Below are 23,536 nucleotides of genomic sequence, written 5' to 3'. Positions count from 1 at the left end.
ATTTAAGTCATGCAAGTCAAGTACGTGATGCATGCATATTGGTAAAACACATTGGGGCTCCATTGTAAAATCAAGGCAAGTTCAAATATGTTGAACCTTTAGACTTGTTTTACGGAGGTTTATGTGGTCCCATATAACCTACACACTCTGAAAAGAAATACATCTTCCTACTTATAGATGATTGTACACGCTACCTATGGGTTTATTTTGTTAAACTTTGTAGATCAAGCATAATTTGAAACCTTTAGAGAATTTAAGCAAAATGTAGGAAAATAAGTTGGAACCAAACTAAAAATGCTGAGAACTGATAGAAGAGAGGAATGCATGTCTAAAAATTCATTCAAATTATAAGGATAGTGGTATAGCAAGACAGCTTACAACACCTTATTCTAAAAATCAATCTAGTCTGTTAATTTTAAATTTGAATGGTTCTTATTAATTTAAAAGAAAAAATAATGGAAATGACATAAATGGAATAATAAATATTTGTTGATTTGCTCTTTCTACATGTAAGACACATGTCAATTCAACTATTATTTTAGAACGCCTATAACTTTTTTATACGACAATTTTTTTTAAAGAAATACCATAATAAAAAGCATTTTTTTATTTTTAATATGAGTATCATATTGCTATAAAAAATTAAAAACATTCAGTGGGTTAATATACACTAATTGTGTTATTGGTTGATCATTGTGTTTTTTTTTAATTAAGTTTTTGATACATCGTGTTATAAATTGTATTTTTTAATTAGTATTCATATTAAAGATTAATTTTGAAACAAAAATTATGTTTTTTTATGTTTGTTGTTTTTTTCGTAATAATTTATTTTTGTTCATCATTTTGTGTGTTGTGTCATTGTGTATTTCTATTCATTATTGCATTTTAGTCATTATGTTTTACGTTTATTGTGTATTATGTTTAGGTGATTGTGTATTATGTATTTACCATTGTGTTTTAAGTTTCGGGTGATCATGTAATATGTATTCACCGTTGTGTTTTACGTTTTTGGTTAGTGTGTAAAATGTATTCATCCATGTGTTTTATGTATTATATAAACTTATTGTTATTTTATCATTATATTTGTATATTAGATTACACAATGGTGTTATTTCACTATTATATTTTTCAAATACTAGCATTTTTGAAAAAAAAAAAAAACCCACACACAAACACACTCACAATGGTAAGCATAAAGACACAATGACAATGACAAACTGAAAGACACGATGACTTTTTTTTATAAAATAAAGTCATACTAATATTAAAGATAAAAAGGCGTGTTATTATGGTGATTCTTTTTAAATGTCGTAAGAAAAAATTATAGACATTTTAAATGATGAGCCAAATAGAAAATATGTGTTTTTTCCAAATACAATTTCGCCTTTGTTACGCGCTTGACACATGACAATCAATAATGATTTCTCACCAATCTTATTTTTTTAACATTTTTTTAGAATAACTCAACCCTATTAAATATGTATCCCTGAATACACATAATTTCTAACTATTAAATAAACAGGCTATTAAGTATAATGATAATAGATATTTAGTGAACACACCTTCGCATAAGTATAATGATAATAGATATTTAGTGAACACACCTTCGCATATATCAACAAAGTAGACAAAATTTCATAATTTTGATTACATTTTCATCTATAGATCACCAACACTCTTTTTTTCTCCAAAAATATTACAGGTACAAGAAAATTTGAGGATTCCACTTGAGGTTATTCATTTGGCCACAAAGAATTTTGATGAAACATATCGTATTGGGTCAGGTGGATACGGTGCATTGTACAAAGGAGAACTCAAAAGAAACATTCAGTACAACATTGATAGACATAAGAAAGTTGTTGTAAAGCGATTTAGTCTCGACAGGTATTTAAATGATATTAAGTTTTCATGGGAACATGGGTTTTTGAAAGAGTTTGAAGTTCTTTTCAAGTATAAACAAGAGAATATCATTAATCTTGTGGGCTATTGTAAAGAAATGGAGGAAAAAATCATTGTTTATGAGCATACCAAGGGAAATCTCAATAGGTATTTGAAGGATATTAGTCTTTCATGGACCAAAAGACTTAACATATGCATTGATATTGCAAATGGATTGAAGTTCCTTCATGAAGGTGGTGTAGGACTAGATGTGGTGATACATCGAAACTTAAAAAGTTCCAACATTTTACTAACCAAGGACTGGAAAGCAAAAATTTGTGGTTTTGAGCATGCCTTAACTTATCACACAAATAAGGAGATTGAGTATATCATCAATGATACTGAAGGCTCTCCTGGCTATTGTGACCCATTGTATTGGGAAACACACATCATAACCAAAGAATCCGATATTTACTCATTTGGTGTGATTTTATTTGAAATCTTGTGCGGGAGATTGGCATGTCCAAAGGACTTCAGAGACCGCAGTCAATTTTTAGATGTTTTGGTTAAATATAAGTTTCAAGTAGCAAGACTAAATGATATAGTGTTTGAGGGCATAAAGGAGCAAATTGAGCAGCAATCGTTAGCAACATTTCAAAGGATTGCATTTCAATGCTTACATAAAGAGAGAGAACAACGGCCCATAGCTGGTGATGTGGTACTAGAACTTCAAAAAGCTTTGGAGTTTCAAGTAAGTTTAGTGGCATTGCAAAATAGAAAAGTATCTGCAATTTTAACTAGTATTGAACAACGGTGCCATCAATACACAAACCATTTCAAAGGTCGACCTCGAATGATTAGAACGGTCGTCTGGTTTAGACAGCCATTCTGGCAATTAATTTTCAAAGTTCGACTTCTTTTGTTAAAATGGCCTACAGATTGTTTTGTGAACAACCGTTTGATGGTGTGACATCAAATGGTGCCGGTGGTGCAGGTATATCATGATCTCTAAAAAATAGGCCTTTTTTATGGAACATAATCAAAGAAAGTTTACTTCTAACAAATGAGGAAGATAATCACTTTGAAACCCATTTTTCGTTCCATTATATTTTATAAAACATAAAATGAATCGACCTATAAAATAGTAATAAAAACAGTTTTTGAAATTTAGACGTGTGATGCATTTAAATAGAGCTTATAACTCTTTAACTAATACAGGAGGCGTTGCAAAGAAACTACAAAGATACACTTCAGGTTCCAGAAAGATTAAAGATTCCACTTGAGGTTATACGAATGGCCACAAATAATTTTGATGAAAAATATAATATTGGGTCAGGTGCATATGGTGCAGTATACAAGGCAGAACTCAATCATCACGATATTAGAAGTTCGTTGGCCATGAAAGTACAGAATAAAGATGAATACGCTAAACCCCCCTACACAGTAGCTATAAAGCGCATCTTCAGTAGAGAAGATAATCAAGAAAAAGAAGTGTTCCTTGTCGAACTTGATGTGCTCAGTAGATGTGAGCATCCTAACATAGTGTCTCTTTGTGGATGTTGTGTTGAAGGTAGTGAAATGCTTCTTGTCTACGAGTACGCTTCTAACGGAAGTTTGGATAATTATTTGGAAAGCACGGATAAGAAGGTTAATCTCACGTGGGCGCAACGTTTGAAGATGTGCATTGATATTGCACAAGGATTGAATTACCTGCACACAAACATGGATGAGAAACGAAAAATAATACACCGAGATATTAAAAGTGCCAATATTGTGCTGGGTAAGAATTGGGAGGCCAAAATTGCTGACTTTGGGCTCTCTAAACTGTTTCCTATGAATCATCAGGCAAGCACCATTAATACAAATATTGTGGCAGGAACATCCGTGTACCTGGACCCTGAATATGATAGGACAGGTAGCTTAAAAAGAGCATCAGATATCTACTCTTTTGGAGTAGTTTTGTTTGAGATATTCACAGGGAAGGTGGCCTATGATCCAATTTACATGAAGCAGAAAAAGAGGGGGCTTGCACCCATTGCAAGAAAACACTTCGAAATGGGAACACTAATTAAAGATATGTTAGATCCGAATACAATGGATGACGAAGCTTATGAACTCGGTTTAACGCTAAAACTAAGACCTGATCATAATTCTTTGAATGTGTTTTCAAGAATTGCATATCAATGTGGGGCTAAAACTCAAGCCGAGCGTCCAACAATTGAAGTGGTCATCAAGGAACTTAACAAAGCATTATGCTTTCAAGTAAGTGAACGTTTTAAAAGTATGGTCTTGCTAACCAAAACCATTAATTAGGGCCATTGCTGTGAGTGCATCTGCTCATTCATTATGATCTTAGTATTTCCATACCTAAAAATTCTTAGATTTTCATCTGATAAGTTGTGTATATTAAATATATAGGTATTTTTATTTGTGAACTATATTCCAAAACAAAAGTTTGTGGTTTATATATTTCTTAATGAACAATTGTATATGGATCATTGTGTAACTTAAATGTATGTAGGTACTTCTGTTCATTTTCTATTTTCGGACATAGTATTACAATTAACATACTTTCAAATTTGATGTTTATTACACACAGGAAAATCGGTTGATATCCCTCAGAATTTCACTTGAAGACATAAAAATGGGCGTGGGAAACTTCAGTGATTCCAACTGCATTATGATAGGAGAATATGGGATGTTTTACAATGGAAAAGTTCAATACAATAATAGCCATAAGGAAGTTGTTGTCAAGAGGTTTAATAGATTTGGTCAAGAAGATGGTTTTTTGAAAGAGTTTGAAGTTCTTTTCAAATATAGACAAGAGAATATCATCAGTCTTGTCGGCTATTGTAAAGAAATGGATGAAAGGATTATTGTTTATGAGAACGCTTCAATGGGAAGTCTTGACATGTTTTTGAATGATAACAGATTTACATGGATCAAACGACTTAAAATATGTATCGATATTGCAAACGGGTTGAAGTTCATTCATGGAGGTCAAGTAGGACAAGATGTGGAGATACATAGAGACATAAAAAGTTCCATCATTCTACTAACCAAGGATTGGAAAGCAAAAGTTTGTGGTTTTGAGCATGCCTTAACATATACAACAAATAAGGAGATTGAGTATGTAATTAATGATTTTGCAGGTACACCCGGCTATTGTGACCCATTGTATTGGGAAACAAAATTCTTAACCAAAGAATCTGATATATACTCACTAGGTGTGATTTTATTTGAAATCCTATGTGGGAGAGTGGCCTGTCCAGAGGACTTTGGAGATCATAGTCAGTTTTTAGGAGATTTGGCTAAACATTACTGTCAAGAAGCACAACTTGAAGAGATAGTGTTTGAGGGCATAAAGGATCAAATTGTAGGGAACTCATTTACTGCATTTCAAAGGATTGCGGTACAATGCTTACATGAAGAGAGAAAAAAACGACCCTCAGCGGCTGATGTTGTAGTACAACTTCAAAAGGCTTTGGAATTTCAGGTATGTTTTCTCAGGAACTACACAACAGTCTTCGTTTTCACGAACGAATAGACAGAAAAGCATGTACAATCTAAACCTTTTTTTTTGCTCTATTTTCTTTTTCATATTGTAAAACAAATCAAGTATTAGAATGGGAGTAAAAATGCGATTTTATACTTTCTACGTGTCATGCGATATAATATAGTTTTGATTCTTTAATTAATATTCAGGAGGATTATGAAATACGAAAAGGAAAACTGCGCAGAGCCTACAAAGATATACTTCATCAGTTTTCAAAGTCTAATGAGATTTACTCGACCATGCGTGGCAAAAAGGATATCTACGACATACTCTCTAAGGGAATCCTTCTTAAAGCTGACAAACCGGTACTTCTTTCATTCTCCTAACAGTTTTCTACAGATATTTCCTACTTTTAAATATTGATCATTACGCTAGGTTTGTTTTTATTATTTCACTTGTTTTTATTTATACGCATACAGTGGCGGAGCCATAAATTTTTTTAAGTGGGTTTGATATTTTCGGTGGTTGGGTTTATTACCATCTGGCGTCAAAGTTTTCGGGTTGGGTCACAAATCATTATCCCAAAATGTACAATTTCAAAGTTTTTAGGTTGGAGTAAAAGTTTTTGGGTCGGCTTAGTCGTATTTTTCTAAAATTTTAGCAATAAACCATAAATGCACAACTTCAACTCAAAATTAAGTTAATTTGTTAACTTAATATCAAATCCCAACACATTACAATTTACACATAAACATATAATCAATATTTCTTAATCAGACCGAACATCAAACTGATCGTGTTACAGTGTTGGTAATTTCCAACAATATCGGCCCGTCACGTGTAGGTGACCAGGTTGGACATATTGGGCCTATGGAATTTATTAATGATGTAATGGGTTTATGGGGTTGCAATTAGGCTTTTATCTTTGGTAATTACTTGTTGACCAAGTTAGGGTCTCCCTATATATACATAGTCACGTTAGGGTTATTGTATGAGTGAAAGAGATTATTGTATTCAAGTTTTGTGCTAGTTTCTTGATTATAATAATACGTGAGTTTACTCTAAATATTGTGTGCTTGTTTGGGTTTCCGTTATCAATTCGTTCTTGAATTGGTATCAAGAGCCGGTTAAGGTATTCGTGTTAGTTGATTGAAGTCGTGATTCAACTCAATATCACCGCTGCCAAGAAATCGATTTTGCAAGAAGAGTAAGTTTGAATTTTAATGCAAAGAGAATATTCTGATTGGTCGTTTGGTAAAATTGAAGTCAAAAGAACTTATTAGTGTTTGCCGACAAGGAGTGAAGAAAAGAAAATTAATAACAAAATTTGGTTTTTTGTTCTTAAATCTTGAAGTCAGGATACACGGAAAAAAAAAAGAATAACAAGTGGTTAATTCTTTTTTGTTTTCTTGGCTGAATAAAACTTGATCAATTTGTCTTTGCGGTTTGATTTTGACGAAGAACGATGGGTGATAAAGACACAGTGAAGACGAGTGGTACAAGTGGGAGTGGGAACCCGAATGCGTTCCAAAGTCCCATGCTTACCTCTACCAATTACACGATATGGGCTATTGAAATGAAGGTACTCTTGAACGTGCATAAGGTTTGGGATACCATTGAACCGGGTGCAACCGATGAGGATAAAAACAATATCGCGATAGCGTTGATTTATCAGTCTATCCCAGAAGCAACAATCATGCAAGTGGGTAATCTTGATTCGGCCAAGGAGATTTGGAACGCGATTAAGACGCGTAATCTGGGGGCTAATCGAGTTAAAGAGGCAAGATTGAAAACTCTCATGAATGAGTTTAATAGTATGAGGATGAAAGAAACGGGGACCATTGATGAGTTTCAGGTGAAACTCTCGTGTACGCCGTCGAAGGCGGCGAGTTTAGGAGAGATGATCGAGGAAACTAAGATGGTCAAGAAGTTCCTTTCAAGTCTACCCCGAAGTAAGTTTATTCAAATTTTTGCCTCTCTTGAACAAACTCTGGATCTCAAAACTGTTGGGTTTGAAGACGTGGTGTGACGTTTAAAAGCATACAATGAGCGGATTCGGGAAGAAGACGTGCATTCCAAAACCCAATGTAAGCTTATGTTTCAAAGGTCTGAATCCTCAAGTAGTCGGTACAATGATCGTGATTCCACTCGTGGAGGTCATGGACGTAGAGGAGGGCGAGGACATGGTGGTCACGAGTCGGGTCAAAACCGCGGTCATCAAAAAAACGCCATGAACCGGGAAAACCGTGAGCATAAGGGCAAAACCCGGGGGACCTCTCAAAGGTTCATTGTTATCGATGTGATGAGTTTGGACACTTTGTCCATAAGTGTCCCAACCGAAAACAGAAAGTTAACGGTGAAGCAAAGCTAGCTGAAGCATCCGAGACAAGGGATCCTGCTTTGTTTATGATGTAGTATGTTCAAGAAACGGTGTTCTTGAATGAAAAGAATGTTATACCAGGAAACTACGAGTCTAAAGATGTTGATGAATGGTACTTGGATAACGGCGCAAGTAACCACATGACGGGTAATAAATCTTTCTTTTCTGACCTTAACAATCGTGTCATGGGAAAGGTTAAGTTTGGGGATGACTCTTATGTTGATATAAGCGGTAAAGAGTCGATTTTATTTGAGGCTAAAAGTGGTGAACATCGTTTACTTACGGATGTTTATTTTATACCGAGTCTTCGAAGCAATATTATTAGTCTCGGTCAAGCCTCGAAACACGGGTGTGATATTCATATAAAAGATAACTACCTTACAATGCATGATGGGCAAGATATGTTATTGATGAAGGTGACTCGTTACCCTAATCGGCTATACCGGATACAATTAAAGATTGGCAAACTGGTTAGTTTACTTAACCGAATTGAAGAAACATGTCACACCCCCATTCTAGGCCTAGGAGTGTGAACCATAGTTGGTACCATGTTTTTAAATAAATCAGAGTTGCGGGTTTAAGCGGAAGACTTTATAAAAACAAAGGATCGTTATTAAAATATTTACAATACAAAAGACGAGACGAAATTCTCGTTTTAAGTTTACTTGTTTATATGTTTTTACAAAACCACCATATTTTATATTTACACAAAATTATCCGAGCCATCGGATTCTTGAGCTTCTACATCTTTCAAACTCTATTCCTGATTACCTGCAAAATGTTAATAAAATACGTCAGCAACGAATGCTGGTGAATATGCTGACGCTAAAAATATTTTCTTTACTTAATCATCCCTCGAGACCACATTGGTCTCGACCCATCTTGGCTTAGGAATAATCAAGTTAAAACAATCATTATAAACTCGAGTCTTTGCTTGAGATCACCTCAGCGAAACACCGTAGCGTTTATGACATAACTTAGGTATCATAAATATACACATGGCCATTCCCCACTCGGACGTAACTTAGGTCCGGCCCATCGTGGCTGGAGGTAGTGACCAAGCGTGGTGCGATGTGCCCATCGCGTTCCACATATGTAAGGATCCTGACAAACGTATACCATAGCCTGAGGGCTGGCTTATACTCTTATTAATAATGTTTTTAGAGACACATAGTCTCATGTAAACCCTTTTTCATATAACACGTTTGACTCTTATGAAAACATGTTTGTAAAGTGGGGCGTATTCACCTTTTCAATGTGATCGGCTTCCAACACCGTCCGTTAGTCTTTCTTCGATATCTCGCACCTATAGTACGAGTATAACATTCATTAGTCGGATACACTATCCGGCTTAAGACCTTTAATCTTATCATCTCGATGAACCTTTAGTTCATTATTTCTTTTTTTTTTTTTACTTTAAAACCTTTAGTTAAAAAGTAATCTTTATAAACCTTTAGTTTATATTTCAAAACCCGACGTTTCTTCTTCTTTAAGAAACGTATTTCTTTTATTTAAATATATTCATAATACTTAAATAATATATTCTATAACAAAGAATAATTATATATTTATATATATACTCATATATATATATTTTATTTTCCTTCTTTTCTTTGTTATTTTCGTTTCTCTTTTATATTCATCGAGTATAATTCCGACTTAGGCATTAAGCCTTTATAATATTTTAATATTATTTTGGTCGGGCATTATGCCTACCTTGTTTAGGCTTAGAAGTGCCCTAGATACTTGGACAGCACTTCGACGCCGCTCGCTTATCAACTTTTACTTGATCAATACTTCCTTCCATACTTGGCACGCCTTTCGAGACGTCCACACTTTTGGCACGCCTTTCACCAGGTCGTCGGACAACACTTCCTTCTTGTTGGGAATGTCGGGGAGTGGCACAGAAATCGAGGTAACGGGCACGGAAAACGAGGTTTCAGGGCACGTAGTTCGAGGTAGTGAGAGAAAGCTAGAGAGAGAGTATGTATGTGTAATTGAGGTGTGAGGGGCTCAATCCCGTGGCTGCCTATTTATAGCCAAATTTTGCACCCCATCGCGATACGCGATGGGTCACTTAGCAGACCTATCGTGTACCGCGATGTAGGTCTGCTGAGTCAGAGCCTAGACCTGCCACTGGCAGGCGCCGCTACACGTGGCGATAGGCGTTGCCACCATCGCGTACCGCGATAAGTCAGGAAAATCAGAATTTATGTTTTGGTCCCTGGAGTTTAGAAATTGGCAGAATCGGTCCCTTGACTTTGAAAAGTTGACATTTTTGGCCCAAAATTTACGTTATGTTACATCCTCCCCACCTTGAAATAAATCTCGTCCTCAAGATTGCTTACGAGAACAAGTGGGGGTATTTCTTTTTCATCTCGGACTCGAGTTCTTATGTGTACTCGGGTCCTCTTCGGGAATCCCATCTTACTTTCACGATTTTCAACGTTCGTCTTTTAATTTTCTTAAATTTTGAATCTTCGATTTGGATGGGATGTTCTACAAATTTTAAATTTTCATTGATTTCTACGTCTTTTAGGGGCATTGAAAGAGATTCATCGGCTAGACACTTTCTTAGATTTGAAACATGGAATACGTCGTGTATCCCTTGCATTTCCTCGGGTAGTCGCAAGCGGTATGCGACGGTACCAATTCGTTCGAGTACCTTGAAGGGTCCAACGAATCGAGGACTTAGTTTGCCTTTCTTGCCGAATCGGACTACGCCTTTCCACGGCGAGACTTTCAAAAAAACTTTGTCATCGACACTAAACTCTAACGGCTTACGACGGACATCGGCGTAACTCTTTTGGCGATCACGTGCCGTCTTAAGTCGTTCGTGGATTTGAAGAACTTTATCGGTGGTCTCTTGGACTACTTCGGGTCTAGACAATTGATTATCTCCGGTTTCAGACCAGCACACGGGCGTTCTACATTTACGACCATATAACGCCTCGAATGGTGCGGCTTGAATACTCGGGTGATAGCTATTGTTATACGAAAATTCCATTAGGGGTAAGTGGTCGTCCCAACTTCCACCTAAGTCAATCACGCAAGCGCGGAGCATATCTTCCAACGTTTTGATAGTCCTTTCGCTTTGCCCATCAGTTTGTGGATGATAGGCGGTGCTAAGGTTTAACTTTGTACCGAGTTCTTGTTGGAAGCTTTTCCAAAAGTGGGACGTGAAACAGCTGTCTCGATCAGAAATTATAGATGGCGGTACTCCATGCAAAGCAACGATGTTGTTCACATAAATACGCGCTAATTTATCCATTGAATACGACTCATTGATAGGTATGAAATGTGCGGACTTAGTTAAACGGTCCACAATCACCCATATAGCGTTATGTTGTCGAGTCTTCTTTGGGAGTTTGGTTATAAAATCCATGGTTATTAACTCCCACTTCCACACGGGAAGTTCGGGTTGCTGGAGCAATCCCGAAGGCTTTTGATGTTCAGCCTTGACTTTCAAGCAAGTAAGACATTTCGCAACGTGCGAAACGATGTCCTTTTTCATTCCGTTCCACCAGTAGTTCGATTTAAGACTTTGATACATTTTGTCACTACCGGGGTGCATTGTATACTTGGACTTATGGGCTTCGTTCATGATCTTTTCGCGCAAGTCTCCAACGATCGGTACCCAAATCCGATTTCCCATTCTAAGGATACCATCATCACCTTTGACAAGCGAGTCAATGGTGCCGTTTCATTTTTCATCGGAGATCTTGTTTTCGTTTATTGCTTGAGCTTGAGCGGATTTGATTTGGTCAATAAGATCGATTTGAAGTTCTAGCCTTAACGCTCAGACTCTTTTTGGCTTTTCGCGCTCTTTACGGCTTAAGGCGTCGGCCACAACATTGGTTTTGCCTTCATGATAAATGATCTCACAGTCATAGTCATTAAGAGTTTCCATCCAGCGTCTTTGGCGCATATTAAGCTCTTTTTGCTCAAAGATGTGTTTTAGGATTTTATGATCGGTGTACACGATAAATCTTACGCCATAGAGATAGTGCCTCCATATCTTAAGTGCAAAGATTATGGCGCCTAACTCTAGATCGGGCGTCGTGTATTTCTTTTCGTGTACCTTGAGTTGACGAGAGGCATAAGCGATCACTTTCTTTCGTTGCATTAGCACACATCCCAAACCAGAATGGGATGCATCACTAAAGACGACGAAATCTTCGGTACCTTCTACAAAGCCAGTATAGGAGCTTGGGTAAGCTTTTGTTTAAGTACATCGAACGCCTCTTGTTGCTTTGCTCCCCATTCATACTTGATATTTTTACGTGTCAACGAAGTTAAGGTAACAACGATTCGAGAGAAGTTTTCAATAAACCTTTGATAGTAGCCGGCCAAACCTAAGAAACTTCGAATCTCGGTTGGCGACTTTGGGATCTCCCATTTCGAGATGGCTTCAATCTTAGCGGGATCTACTTGAACACCATTGAAATTGATGACGTGACCAAGAAATTGCACTTCGTGCAACCAGAATTCGCATTTAGAGAACTTGGCGTACAATTTCTCGGTTCTAAGGATTTCAAGTAGGGTTCGAAGGTGGACTTCATGACCATCCTTAGACTTAAAGTAAATAAGTATGTCGTCGATGAAGACAATAATGAATTTATCCAAGTAAGGTTTGCAGATACGGTTCATCATGTCCATAAATGCGGCTGGCGCATTAGTAAGTCCAAACGGCATGACCGTGAACTTATAATGTCCATGCCTTTTTCGAAAAGAGGGTTTTCGGAATATCTTAGGATTGAACTTTAAGTTGGTGATAGCCGGAACGAAGATCGATTTTGGAAAAGTAGCTAGCACCTTGAAGCTGATCGATTAGGTCATCGATACGTGGAAGTGGATAACGGTTCTTGATTGTGACTTTGTGCTTGGTAGTCAATACACATCCGCATGGATCCATCTTTCTTCTTAACAAATAGTATCGGCGCTCCCCATGGCAATGAACTTGGTCGTATAAAGCCTTTCTCGAGAAGTTCGTCCAATTGTTTCTTAAATTCCTTCATCTCAGTTGGTGCGAGGCGATATGGAGCTTTAGCGATCGGAGCAGTTCCAGGAATTAGATCAATTCTAAATTCTACTTCACGATAGGGAGTTCGCTGGGAAATACATCGGCATAATCAGAAACAATGGGAACGTCTTTGATTTCTTTAGGTTTTGATTCTTCGGTGACGTAGGCCATGAATGCTAAGCATCCTTGATTTAAACATTTGTTAGCCCTTATCATGGAGATTAGGGTAACTCGGCCTGCGTCTTTATCCCCTTCAATTTGTATAGTACGTTTGTCAGGGGCTTGAAGTTCCAACGGTCTTGCTGTTGCAAAGGATACGAGCATGGTTGTCGGATAGCCAATCCATACCCAATACAACATCAAAACCGGCAAGAGTCATGGGTAACAAATGAATAGGCAAAACGTAACCCGCTAGAAAGATTGTTCCATTTTCTAAGGCTTCGGTAATTTTTACAGTTTCGCTATTAGCGGTCTCGACGCTTAGAGTTTTATTGAGTTTGATTAAAGGTTCGTTTAATAGACTACAAAACTTATAATCTATAAAACTTAAGTTGGCACCTGAATCAAACAAGACCCTAGCATAAGCGTTGTTAACAAGAAACGTACCGGTGATTGTTTCCGGTGTGTCGGTCGCCTTCTTCGTATTAAGGACGAAGATTCTTGCATTGCCCTTCTTGGGCTCGTTCTTCTGACTGCTACTACCCGCACCACCCATCGCGGGTTTTTTTTAGGGCACTCAAAGCTAAGATGCCCCATTTCTTTGCAGTTGTAGCAGGTTATCTTCTTTTTCCAACAATCGGCCGTGGCGTGGCCGGATCGATTACATGATTCACAGACTCGTGAGGCGAAGTTGCATCTACCTCTATGATACTTCTTGCAAATTTTGCATTGAGGGATGCCAAGATTGGAACCAGGCCTTCGTTGGTCGATTCCCATACCCTTGAAGCGGGTATCTCCGCCTTTCCTCGAATCATGTGCTGGCACAACCTTCTTATCCTCCTCCTTGTTGCGGATCATTCCGCCCATCAGATATCCAGCCAACTCCATCGCGGAGTCAGCGGTTTGTGGTAGGTGTAACCTCACCATGTCACGAATTTCTCGTGGCAAACCCCAAATGTAACGTGTAACTTTGCTAGACTAGGGTGTGACTAGATGGGGTACCAAACGACAATATTCGTGGAATTTCGTGTTATACTCACGAAGGTTTGTTCCGATAACCTTGTGAGCCAAGAAATTTGTTTGAATTTGATCTGTCTCGTGCATCGGACAGAACTTCGACATCACCAACTCTTTAAACTCATTCAACGTCAATTTGTACATTACTTCCCTTCCTCTACTCATTACTAGCGTGTTCCACCACTCAAGCGCTTCGCCTTTGAACATCAAGGCGGAGTATTGTACCTTCTCCTCATCCGAACATTTGCTTGTAATGACGATCGTTTCCATCTCTTCGAGCCACCTAACCGTGGTGATGGCTCCTTTGTCTCCGTGAAATTCTTTTGGCCCGTAGTACGTAAATTCTTTGAACGAGCATCCACTTATCTTAAGTTTCTTAAATTATTTTCTAACACCCTTATTGTCGTTTGAATCATGCTCACTCTCTTCCTCACGTGAAGGTCGAGTACGGGGTTTAGAAACAGATTTTCAGGAAGGATTTTCAGATTGAGTATGTTTTGTTTGTCTAGAACGAGATCTATTTTCAGATTCTTCTTGAACAGTTTTTCTAATCATTTGTTGTATTTGATTCATATACTTGTCGGGAATTGGTTCCTCTCGTTCTTTCTCGGGACCTTTCCCTTTTATTTCACGTTTCTCGGCTTCCTTTCGGGATGCCTCACGATTATCACTTTGTCTAGACATTCTTTTTAATCTTTTCTTTTATCTGAAATTTAACACATTTCTTTTCTTATTATACAAGTTTTATTTATTTCACAATCATATACATATCATAAATGATATGTATATTATTTTACAACTTACTTATATATCGTTTCAACGATATATAAGGTCCTATCCTTACAATTACATATGATACATATCATACAATCTATATTACACACAAACTTCATCATCTTGTACACACGCCACTATCTTCTCAATCTTTCATAATCTTCTTCACAACTTTGGTAAGTTTGTTGCATTTGCGAAGAAGTTTGTCTCCCATCTTATTTTTCTTCTTTCCATCAGCATCAATCTTCTTTTTCAACTCATCTGTTTCTTGCAAGGCTCGATCCAAATGCTCCTCCTGGGACTGCGGTATGTCCGTAGGATACCCGCATCTTGGAGGTGGGTCGCGGTAACCCATCATCACAATATCGTTGTGGTTCTTGGGATCAGGGTATGAAGTTGCCGTTTCATCAGATTGGTAATTGAAGAAAGCATTGGCAGCCTCATTTTGTTCTTGAATTTCTTTTGCCTATTCTTCAAATGACGGAATCTTGCCTTGGTAAGGTGGGAAACTTGATGATGCCTTACCCTTGAGTTCATGGAGAAATTTCATGTATGGATCAACAGAACCATAGCTTGGGGTGGAGTGTTTCTCTTCTTCCGGTGTGGTTACTTCATTTGGATTGTCGGGGAATTCTTCTTTCTCAGGAACTGTCTCTTCCTTAGGTTCAGTTTCTTCCTCCGGTTCCTCCTCCGGTTCTTTTTCAAGTTCTTCTTCGGTCATTGCCGGTATGTGGATCTTCTCATATGGCATTGTAACTCTCATCTTGGGTTTGTGAGAGGGTCCTTCCTTGTTGATACGGGAATTAGCAGTATCCGTAGTTGGAGTGCCGGTATACCACCTTCGTTGGTCGGAATGACATTGCATCCAGTCGGATGATGAAGAAGACTTTGGTTCCTCCTTAATTGGGATATTTGAGAGGAAAGCATACGAAGGATGAGGATTTTGCAAATATCCGGTCGGGTAATGTTGTGGTTCTTCGGATGGTTGATAAGTCGGGATCTCGGACGGTTGGTACATCGATAGACTTGTTGGGTGATAACTTGAATGTCTCGGTGCTTGGTACACTTCATGTGGGGTGTTGTCTAGGTGGTAGATTGGACTTGGATTGGAGTTTTGGTTGTGTTCCTCGTTGAAGAATGATTCAAAGTAATTCTTGCTCATGATTCCTTGTGGAAACTTATAGTACTTCCTTGCTCTTCTTACTTCCTTATCATAATATTCCATTAACTTCTCGTAAGACATCTTGATAGGTGGTTTAGATTGAAGAGATGGAAAAGAAAAGGTTACCAACCAATCTTATCCCTATTCACAAAAACAAGTAAATATTTCCTACGCTTGAATCGAAGCTTGGGTATTGTTTTATGATACCCAATTCGCTAAGATCGATGGCTCTGATACCAACCTGTCACACCCCCATTCTAGGCCTAGGAGTGTGAACCATAGTTGGTACCATGTTTGTAAATAAATCAGAGTTGCGGGTTTAAGCGGAAGACTTTATAAAAACAAAGGATCGTTATTAAAATATTTACAATACAAAAGACGAGACGAAAGTCTCGTTTTAAGTTTACTTGTTTATATGTTTTTACAAAACCACCATATTTTATATTTACACAAAATTATCCGAGCCATCGGATTCTTGAGCTTCTTCGTCTTTCAAGCTCTATTCCTGATTACCTGCAACATGTTAATAAAATACGTCAGCAACGAATGCTGGTGAATATGCTGACGCTAAAAATATTTTCTTTACTTAATCATCCCTCGAGACCACATAAGTCTCGACCCATCTTGGCTTATGAATAATCAAGTTAAAACAATCATTATAAACTCGAGTCTCTGCTTGAGATCACCTCAGCGAAACACCGCAGCGTTTATGACATAACTTAGGTACCATAAATATACACATGGCCATTCCTCACTCAGAAGTAACTTAGGTCCGGCCCATCGTGGCTGGAGGTCGTGACCAAGCGTGGTGCGATGTGCCCACCGCGTTCCACATATGTAAGGATCCAGACAAACGTATACCATATCCTGAGGGCTGGCTTATACTCTTATTTTTAATGTTTTTAGAGACACATAGTCTCATGTAAACCCTTTTTCATATAACACGTTTGACTCTTTTGAAACATGTTTGTAAAGTTGGGCGTATTCACCTTTTCAATGGGATCAGCTTCCAACACCGTCCGTTAGTATTTCTTCGCTATCTCGCACATATAGTACGAGTATAACATTCATTAGTCGGATACACTATCCGGCTTAAGACCTTTAGTCTTATTATCTCGATGAACCTTTAGTTCATTATTTCTTTTTTTTTACTTTAAAACCTTTAGTTAAAAAGTAATCTTTATAAACCTTTAGTTTATATTTCAAAACCCGAGGTTTCTTCTTCTTTAAAAATGTATTTCTTTTATTTAAGTATATTAATAATACTTACATAATATATTCTATAACAAAGAATAATTATATATTATATATATAATATATATATATATATATATATATATATATATATATATATATTCTTTTCCTTCTTTTCTTTGTTATTTTCGTTTCTCTTTAATATTCATCGAGTATAATTCCGACTTAGGCATTAAGCCTTTATAATATTTTAATATTATTTTGGTCGGGCATTATGCCTACCTTGTTTAGGCTTAGAAGTGCCCTAGATACTTGGGCAGCACTTTGACGCCGCTCGCTTATCAACTTTTACTTGATCAATACTTCCTTCCACACTTGGCACGCCATTCGAGACGTTCACACTTTTGGCACGCACTTCGAGGAGATCACCGGGTCGTCGGACAACACTTCCTTCTTGTTCGGAATGTCGGGGAGTGGCACGGAAATCGAGGTAACGGGCACGAAAAAAGAGGTTTCGGGGCACGTTTATCGAGGTAGATTAGTGGCACGTAGTTCGAGGTAGTGAGAGAAAGCTAGAGAGAGAGTATGTATGTGTAATTGAGGTGTGAGGGGCTCAATCCCGTGGCTGCCTATTTATAGCCAAATTTTGGACCCCATCGCGATAAGCGATGGATCACTTGGAAGACCTATCGCGTACCGCGATGTAGGTCTGCTGAGTCAGAGCCTAAACCTGCCACGTGTCGACACGTGGCAGGCGCCGCTACACGTGGCGGACGTGTTGCCACGTGGTGACACGTGGCGATAGGCGTTGCCACCGTGTGCCACGTGGCACACGTGTCACATGTGTCAGACTACCCTATCGCGGTACGCGATGGGTGTCTCCTCTGACCCATCGCGTACCGCGATAAGTCAGGAAAATCAGAATTTATGTTTTGGTCCCTGGAGTTTAGAAATTGGCAGAATCGGTCCCTTGACTTTGAAAAGTTGACATTTTTGGCCCAAAATTTACGTGATGTTACAAAACAAGTTGGTTGTGGCATGCTATGCTTGGTCACTTGAACTTCGAGTCAATCAAGCTAATGGCTAAGAGGAAGATGGTTGAAGGGATGCGTGGCGTTACCTATGAAAACAAGTTATGTGAATCTTGTCTGGTCGGGAAGCAAACGAGGCAATCCTTTCCTAATTCGGCGGCATTTAGGGCAACTTGAGCCTTAGAACTTGTGCACAGTGATCTGTGTGGTCCGATTACCCCTTCAACAATAGCGGGTAACAGGTACATTTTTGTTTTAATTGATGATTACTCACGATTTGTTTGGACGCATTTGTTGAAGGCTAAAGATGCGCCGTTTGAAGTTTTTAAGAAGTTTAAGGAATTGGTTGAAAGTGATGTTTGGAAAAAGATCAAGACGTTTCGTACCGATCGAGGTGGTGAGTTTACCTCACATGAGTTCAACTAGTTTTCTAACATGGAAGGCATTCAAACACATCTAACGGTACCATACACACCTCAACAAAACGGGGTGGTTGAAAGACAGAACCGAACCTTATTGGAGATGACACGGAGTATGTTAAAAGCAATGGGTGTTCCGAATTACTTATGCGGTAAGGCAATCCGACATGCAAAGTACATCGAGAATCGGATTCCTACTCGTTCCTTAAAGGAGAAGACGCCATACAAGATGTTAAAACAAAAGAAACCGAACATTGCTCATCTAAAAGTATTCGGTTGTGTGGCGTATGCAAAGATAGTGGGCACTCACTTGAAAAAACTTGACGATCGTTCAAGGATTTTAGTGCATATCGGAGTCGAGACCGGGTCCAAAGCTTATCGGTTGTTCGATCCGAAGACCCAGGAGATTGTGATTGCTCGTGATGTGGTTTTTGACGAGAAGAAGACGTGGGTTTGGTCTAATTCGGTTCAAACCAATGAAGAAACGGAGCTTGCACCAGGTTTATTTTCGGTTGATTGGAATGGGGTTATTGATACCGGAGTTTGGCAAGTTGTAACCGAGCCTATGGGAAGCAACAACATTAGCGACGAAAATCAGCTTTGTCGCCAAATTCAACAAGAGCATCAGCGACGGCTTCTGTCGCTAATTCAGACAGCCCATCAGCACCCTTAGCGACATATTCTGATACACTGGTCGCTAATTCCATCAACTCAACATCCAGTTTAGCGACACCAGCAGCATATTGTCTAGCGACAGCAGTACAAAATGAACCTGAAAGTAACCTGAGAAGATCTACACATGTTCCGATCACACCGGTTAAGTTCAATGATTATGCCCTATGTTCGGAATTGGAGGACATTGAACTTATTTTATTAGAAGAAGGTGAACCGAGGAATTTTGGTAAAGCAAAATCCAAACCGGAGTGGATAAAGGCTATGCAAACGGAACTCGAATCCATTAAATGAAACGACACATGGAAGTTGACCGAGTTACCGAGAGGGGCTAAAGCTATCGGATTGAAGTGGGTTTTCAAGGTGAAAAGAAATGCAGATGGTTTGATTAATAAATATAAAGCAAGACTCGTGGCTAAGGGTTATGTGCAATAACCCGGAGTCGATTTTGACGAGGTTTTTGCTCCTGTGGCGAGACTTGAAATCGTACGTATGCTCATTGCCATTGCAGCTACTGAAGGATGACAATTACATCATTTGGATGTAAAGTCAACATTGTTAGCAATGGAGTACATTAGTGGCAAGGAACAACGAGCTGACATTCTTACGAAAGCACTTGCGAGAATCAAGTTTGACGAGATGAGAAGATTGCTCGGCGTTGAAGATCTCCTAGTTTCGAGTCGGAAATTAGGGGGTGATTGTTGGTAATTTCCAACAATATCGGCCCGTCATGTGTAGGTGACCGGGTTTAAACCTATTGAGCCTATGGAATTCATTAATGATGTAATGGGTTTATAGGGTTGCAATTGGCTTTTATATTTGGTAATTACTTGTTGACCAAGTTATGGTCTCCCTATATAAACATAGTCATGTTAGGGTTATTGTATGAGTGAGAGAGATTATTGTATTCAAGTTTTGTGCTAATTTCTTGATTATAATAATACGTGAGTTTACCCTAAGTATTGTGTGCTCGTTTGTGTTTCCTTTATCAATTCATTCTTGATACAGATCACCGGTTGACCAGATTTAAGAACCGTTCGATGTTATTAAATTTAAATATGAAAAATAAATTATATTACAATAACTTAGACGTAGTCTAAAAATAACTTAATGGAATATGCAAGAAACAATAATCCATTGATAACATAAAACATTTTATTTATACTTATATATTAGAGAAAATATAAAATATAAAGATGCAAGTAACTGTTTTATGATTCTAACCTTCAATAGCAATGAAAAATTAGAAAAGAGAAAACAAATCGGTTTTGAAGTTAATAACAATCTTTGACTTTCCCACATTAATAAAAAAAAACACTTAAACCTTTCATATCCATTTCAGTTTTTCATTTCTTCCGTTTTCCAAGCTATGACCAAACCAGGTGAGCAAACAAACCAACACACATATTCATCTCTACTTAATTTCAGTGGGTCCAAATGTTAACGAGTTTGATCGTCAAAAAAGAATGGGTTTAATCGTCGAAGAAAAAGAATGGCTTCGTTCATTAATAAGAACTATACGCTTTAAGTAAAACCGAAAATGGAGTGGGTTTGGGCGAACCCTTACCCACTTGGGTAGCTACGCCACTGTATGCATAAATGTTTGATACAAGAGACTCTCAACTATAGAACTCAAGATCGAACACAATTTTGTGTTTAGAGATTCTCAGTGTCAATGCTAATACATTAACTACTTTTCATTAAGAGAAATCCATGGAAGTCACCATTTTCCTGTGTTATTCATGTTATAGTCATGTTATAAAAATCCTCTTATAGTCATATCTACTTCCGTTCTTATTTCATACTTTCTATTTTCTTTCTACATTTTATCTATACTAGATATAATATAGGAGTCAACATTATGTATTCTCTAAAATTTGAGTATGGTATTGTCATAGTTTGTTTAAGTTATTAAAATAACATTTTATGTATATGTGTTTGTGATCCGCTTTTGATGGTTTTTAATTGAACTGTGAGCCACATCGTTAGTAATGGTATTTTATCGTTGAAAACTGAAACCGGACCCTTGAAAATTGAAACCAACCAAACTGAATCATTACCAACGATTTGGTTCCGATTTGGTTTGTATTTCGATAATAAATGGAGTTTTAAATAGGAATTGTTAACCTACATATTTCAACAAACGATTTCATGGTTTCAAATAAAACAATAAATGATCATAAATCTATTACGTGATTATCAAATTATGTGTTTTCCGCTGCATCGTGTGAGCACCCGTTTAATTGTAAGTGACATGTGATGGTATTTTCCGTATCGTCATATAATGTCCTTTCTTACGATGAGAGGCTAATATCTACAAGTTCATGTGTCCTTAATTACTCACATGACGTGCCGTTTATTCCAAAAGAAATGACTAATGAACGTTCAACAATGTGGGACAATTTATTTTATCCTACCACCACATATGGATTACTAATAATCAAAGTCTTTTTAATAGATAACTCACGTCACCAAACATACAATTTGGGATCTCGAACAGTCAGATGATGAAGATTATCTGTCGGCGCCAGATAATGAAGATTACTATTCACAGCCAGAAGGTGAATGTTCTCACTCAAATCCAAATGGGGAAGATTACGCGCCATAGAGTGTGACACTGTGACGCCACCAATTATAAGGCAGGCATATTTGATTGGATCAGTTGTGTTACAAAGAAACTACAGGGACTTAAAATGTCAAGTTATAATTCTAATAAATCAATGGTGTATTCTGTAATTGTTGTATTTGTAAGGACTAGAAGTGTCAACTAGCTACTTAGTTAGTTAGGTCCTTTATCAACTTTTATTTGTAACGATCAAAACGGATAGAGTGAACCAGCTAAAGTTAGTAAATATTCACTATGTCTTTCTTTTCTTTAGAGCTTGGTTCCTTTCAGAAGCTCTTCCGGTGACAATTTACGGCGATGATCAAACAATTCAAGGCAGTGATTTCAATCAAGACAATTACGATAGTAAACCAAACACCATAAATCAATAGATCAGTCGAACACCTAAAGAACACAGGCATCACTATTTCATCTTGAATAACTAACAAGAAATTGGGCTAAAACTGAACAAGAAAGGTTGATAGAAAAGTGTACAGAAGTATAAAGCTACAAAATGAGTTAAGGGACACATAATATATGAATTTTGGGTTTATCGACGTGAGAAATCCAAATATATGGTTTTCTCCCCTCTTAGCATGCGAGCTATGTGAGCAATGTCCCTCGAGACACGCGAGGGACCCAAATCTTGGAAATGAAAGATCCAACTATTTTGTCTTAGTGGCATGCGAGTGCACCCAAGGAAATCCCTTGCGACAGGCGAGGGACTTGATTTTCAACTGTAATAACAATCAACCTATATATTATAATTCTCGAACCCTAATCAGGGATCTCCTATTACAACCGTCTTGGGGATGACAATGGGGCGATTCTGGGAGTGCCGAAACCACTCCAATCGCTATCATGTTCATAGTACGCCATTCTGAATCAATAGCCGACGATTAATCGAGATCATATGTGGCTAGCTCACCCCAAATCATTCACGGGTATAAGCTCTGTATGATTTCAGTTTCTTTCGTGTTATGTATTGAATTGTAATTGATTGTTAATCGACAATCTATGCTTCTTAATGTTTAGTATTTTTGAGCAAACATTCATTTTAAGTTTATTTCAATATGGGTTTAGTTTGACAACTTTTGTAATACTTGTTTGCATAGGGTTTGTTAATTGTTCTGGGTTTGATGAAGCATCGAGTTGTCGTTAATAGAATTATGTTGTGAAGAAACCTTTGGTTACCAATTACAGATGTGTCAGGATTGTTGATGCCTGTTGTAACACTCCAACTTGAAATGGGTTGACGTGTCACACAATATTGAGGTATACAGAGACAGAAGATACTAGATAGCAATCTTCATAAGCATCGTAAGTTTATTTCGCTCTCTCCATCCCATCAAAGTAACCTGTGAACATGTGTGAGGGAAAAGTTTACAAAATGAGTCGAATATCCAGTTCAGATAACAAGTCTCATGTTACAACTAGTATAAATGAATCAAGATATAATATAACATAAAATGATACGATGCAAAGTAAAGCAAGACAATAAAATAACTGGTATCATATGGATGCTACCCATAGCCGAAATATATAACATACCAATGGGGCTACATAGTTCTGCAGAACTATGCACCCAATATAGTGTGAGGGGTGTTGGCATACACTCCACTATCCACCAACATGCCATACATATCCATATAACCTAAGATCAATCCATTCACCTCCTAATAGCTATGGGACACACTTTCCCTTAAGATACGCCATGATTTAGGCT

General features: G+C 37.7%; 1 protein-coding gene across 1 annotated transcript in view; it reads left to right on the top strand.

Moving 5' to 3' along the window:
* The window catches only part of LOC143553897 (receptor like protein kinase S.2-like), a 32,255-nt gene extending 10,231 nt beyond the window's left edge, over nucleotides 1-22,024 (top strand). Inside the window, exons 2-6 of the mRNA XM_077043783.1 lie at nucleotides 1,703-2,629; nucleotides 3,097-4,140; nucleotides 4,478-5,374; nucleotides 5,584-5,739; nucleotides 21,664-22,024. Coding sequence (XP_076899898.1) covers nucleotides 1,997-2,629; nucleotides 3,097-4,140; nucleotides 4,478-5,374; nucleotides 5,584-5,739; nucleotides 21,664-21,813 — 2,880 coding nt within the window. The 5' untranslated portion in view covers nucleotides 1,703-1,996 and the 3' untranslated portion in view covers nucleotides 21,814-22,024. The remainder of the gene's footprint in view (nucleotides 1-1,702; nucleotides 2,630-3,096; nucleotides 4,141-4,477; nucleotides 5,375-5,583; nucleotides 5,740-21,663) is intronic.
* The last annotated feature ends 1,512 nt before the right edge of the window (nucleotides 22,025-23,536 follow it).

The sequence above is a fragment of the Bidens hawaiensis genome, unplaced genomic scaffold (assembly GCF_021521415.1).
Source record: "Bidens hawaiensis isolate Kalapana, Puna unplaced genomic scaffold, B.hawaiensis_p1.1 tig00017415_1, whole genome shotgun sequence".
NCBI classification, from domain to species: domain Eukaryota; kingdom Viridiplantae; phylum Streptophyta; class Magnoliopsida; order Asterales; family Asteraceae; genus Bidens; species Bidens hawaiensis.
The sequence above is the reverse complement of the archived record's forward strand: the minus strand, read 5'-3'. Positions and strand labels throughout refer to the sequence as shown.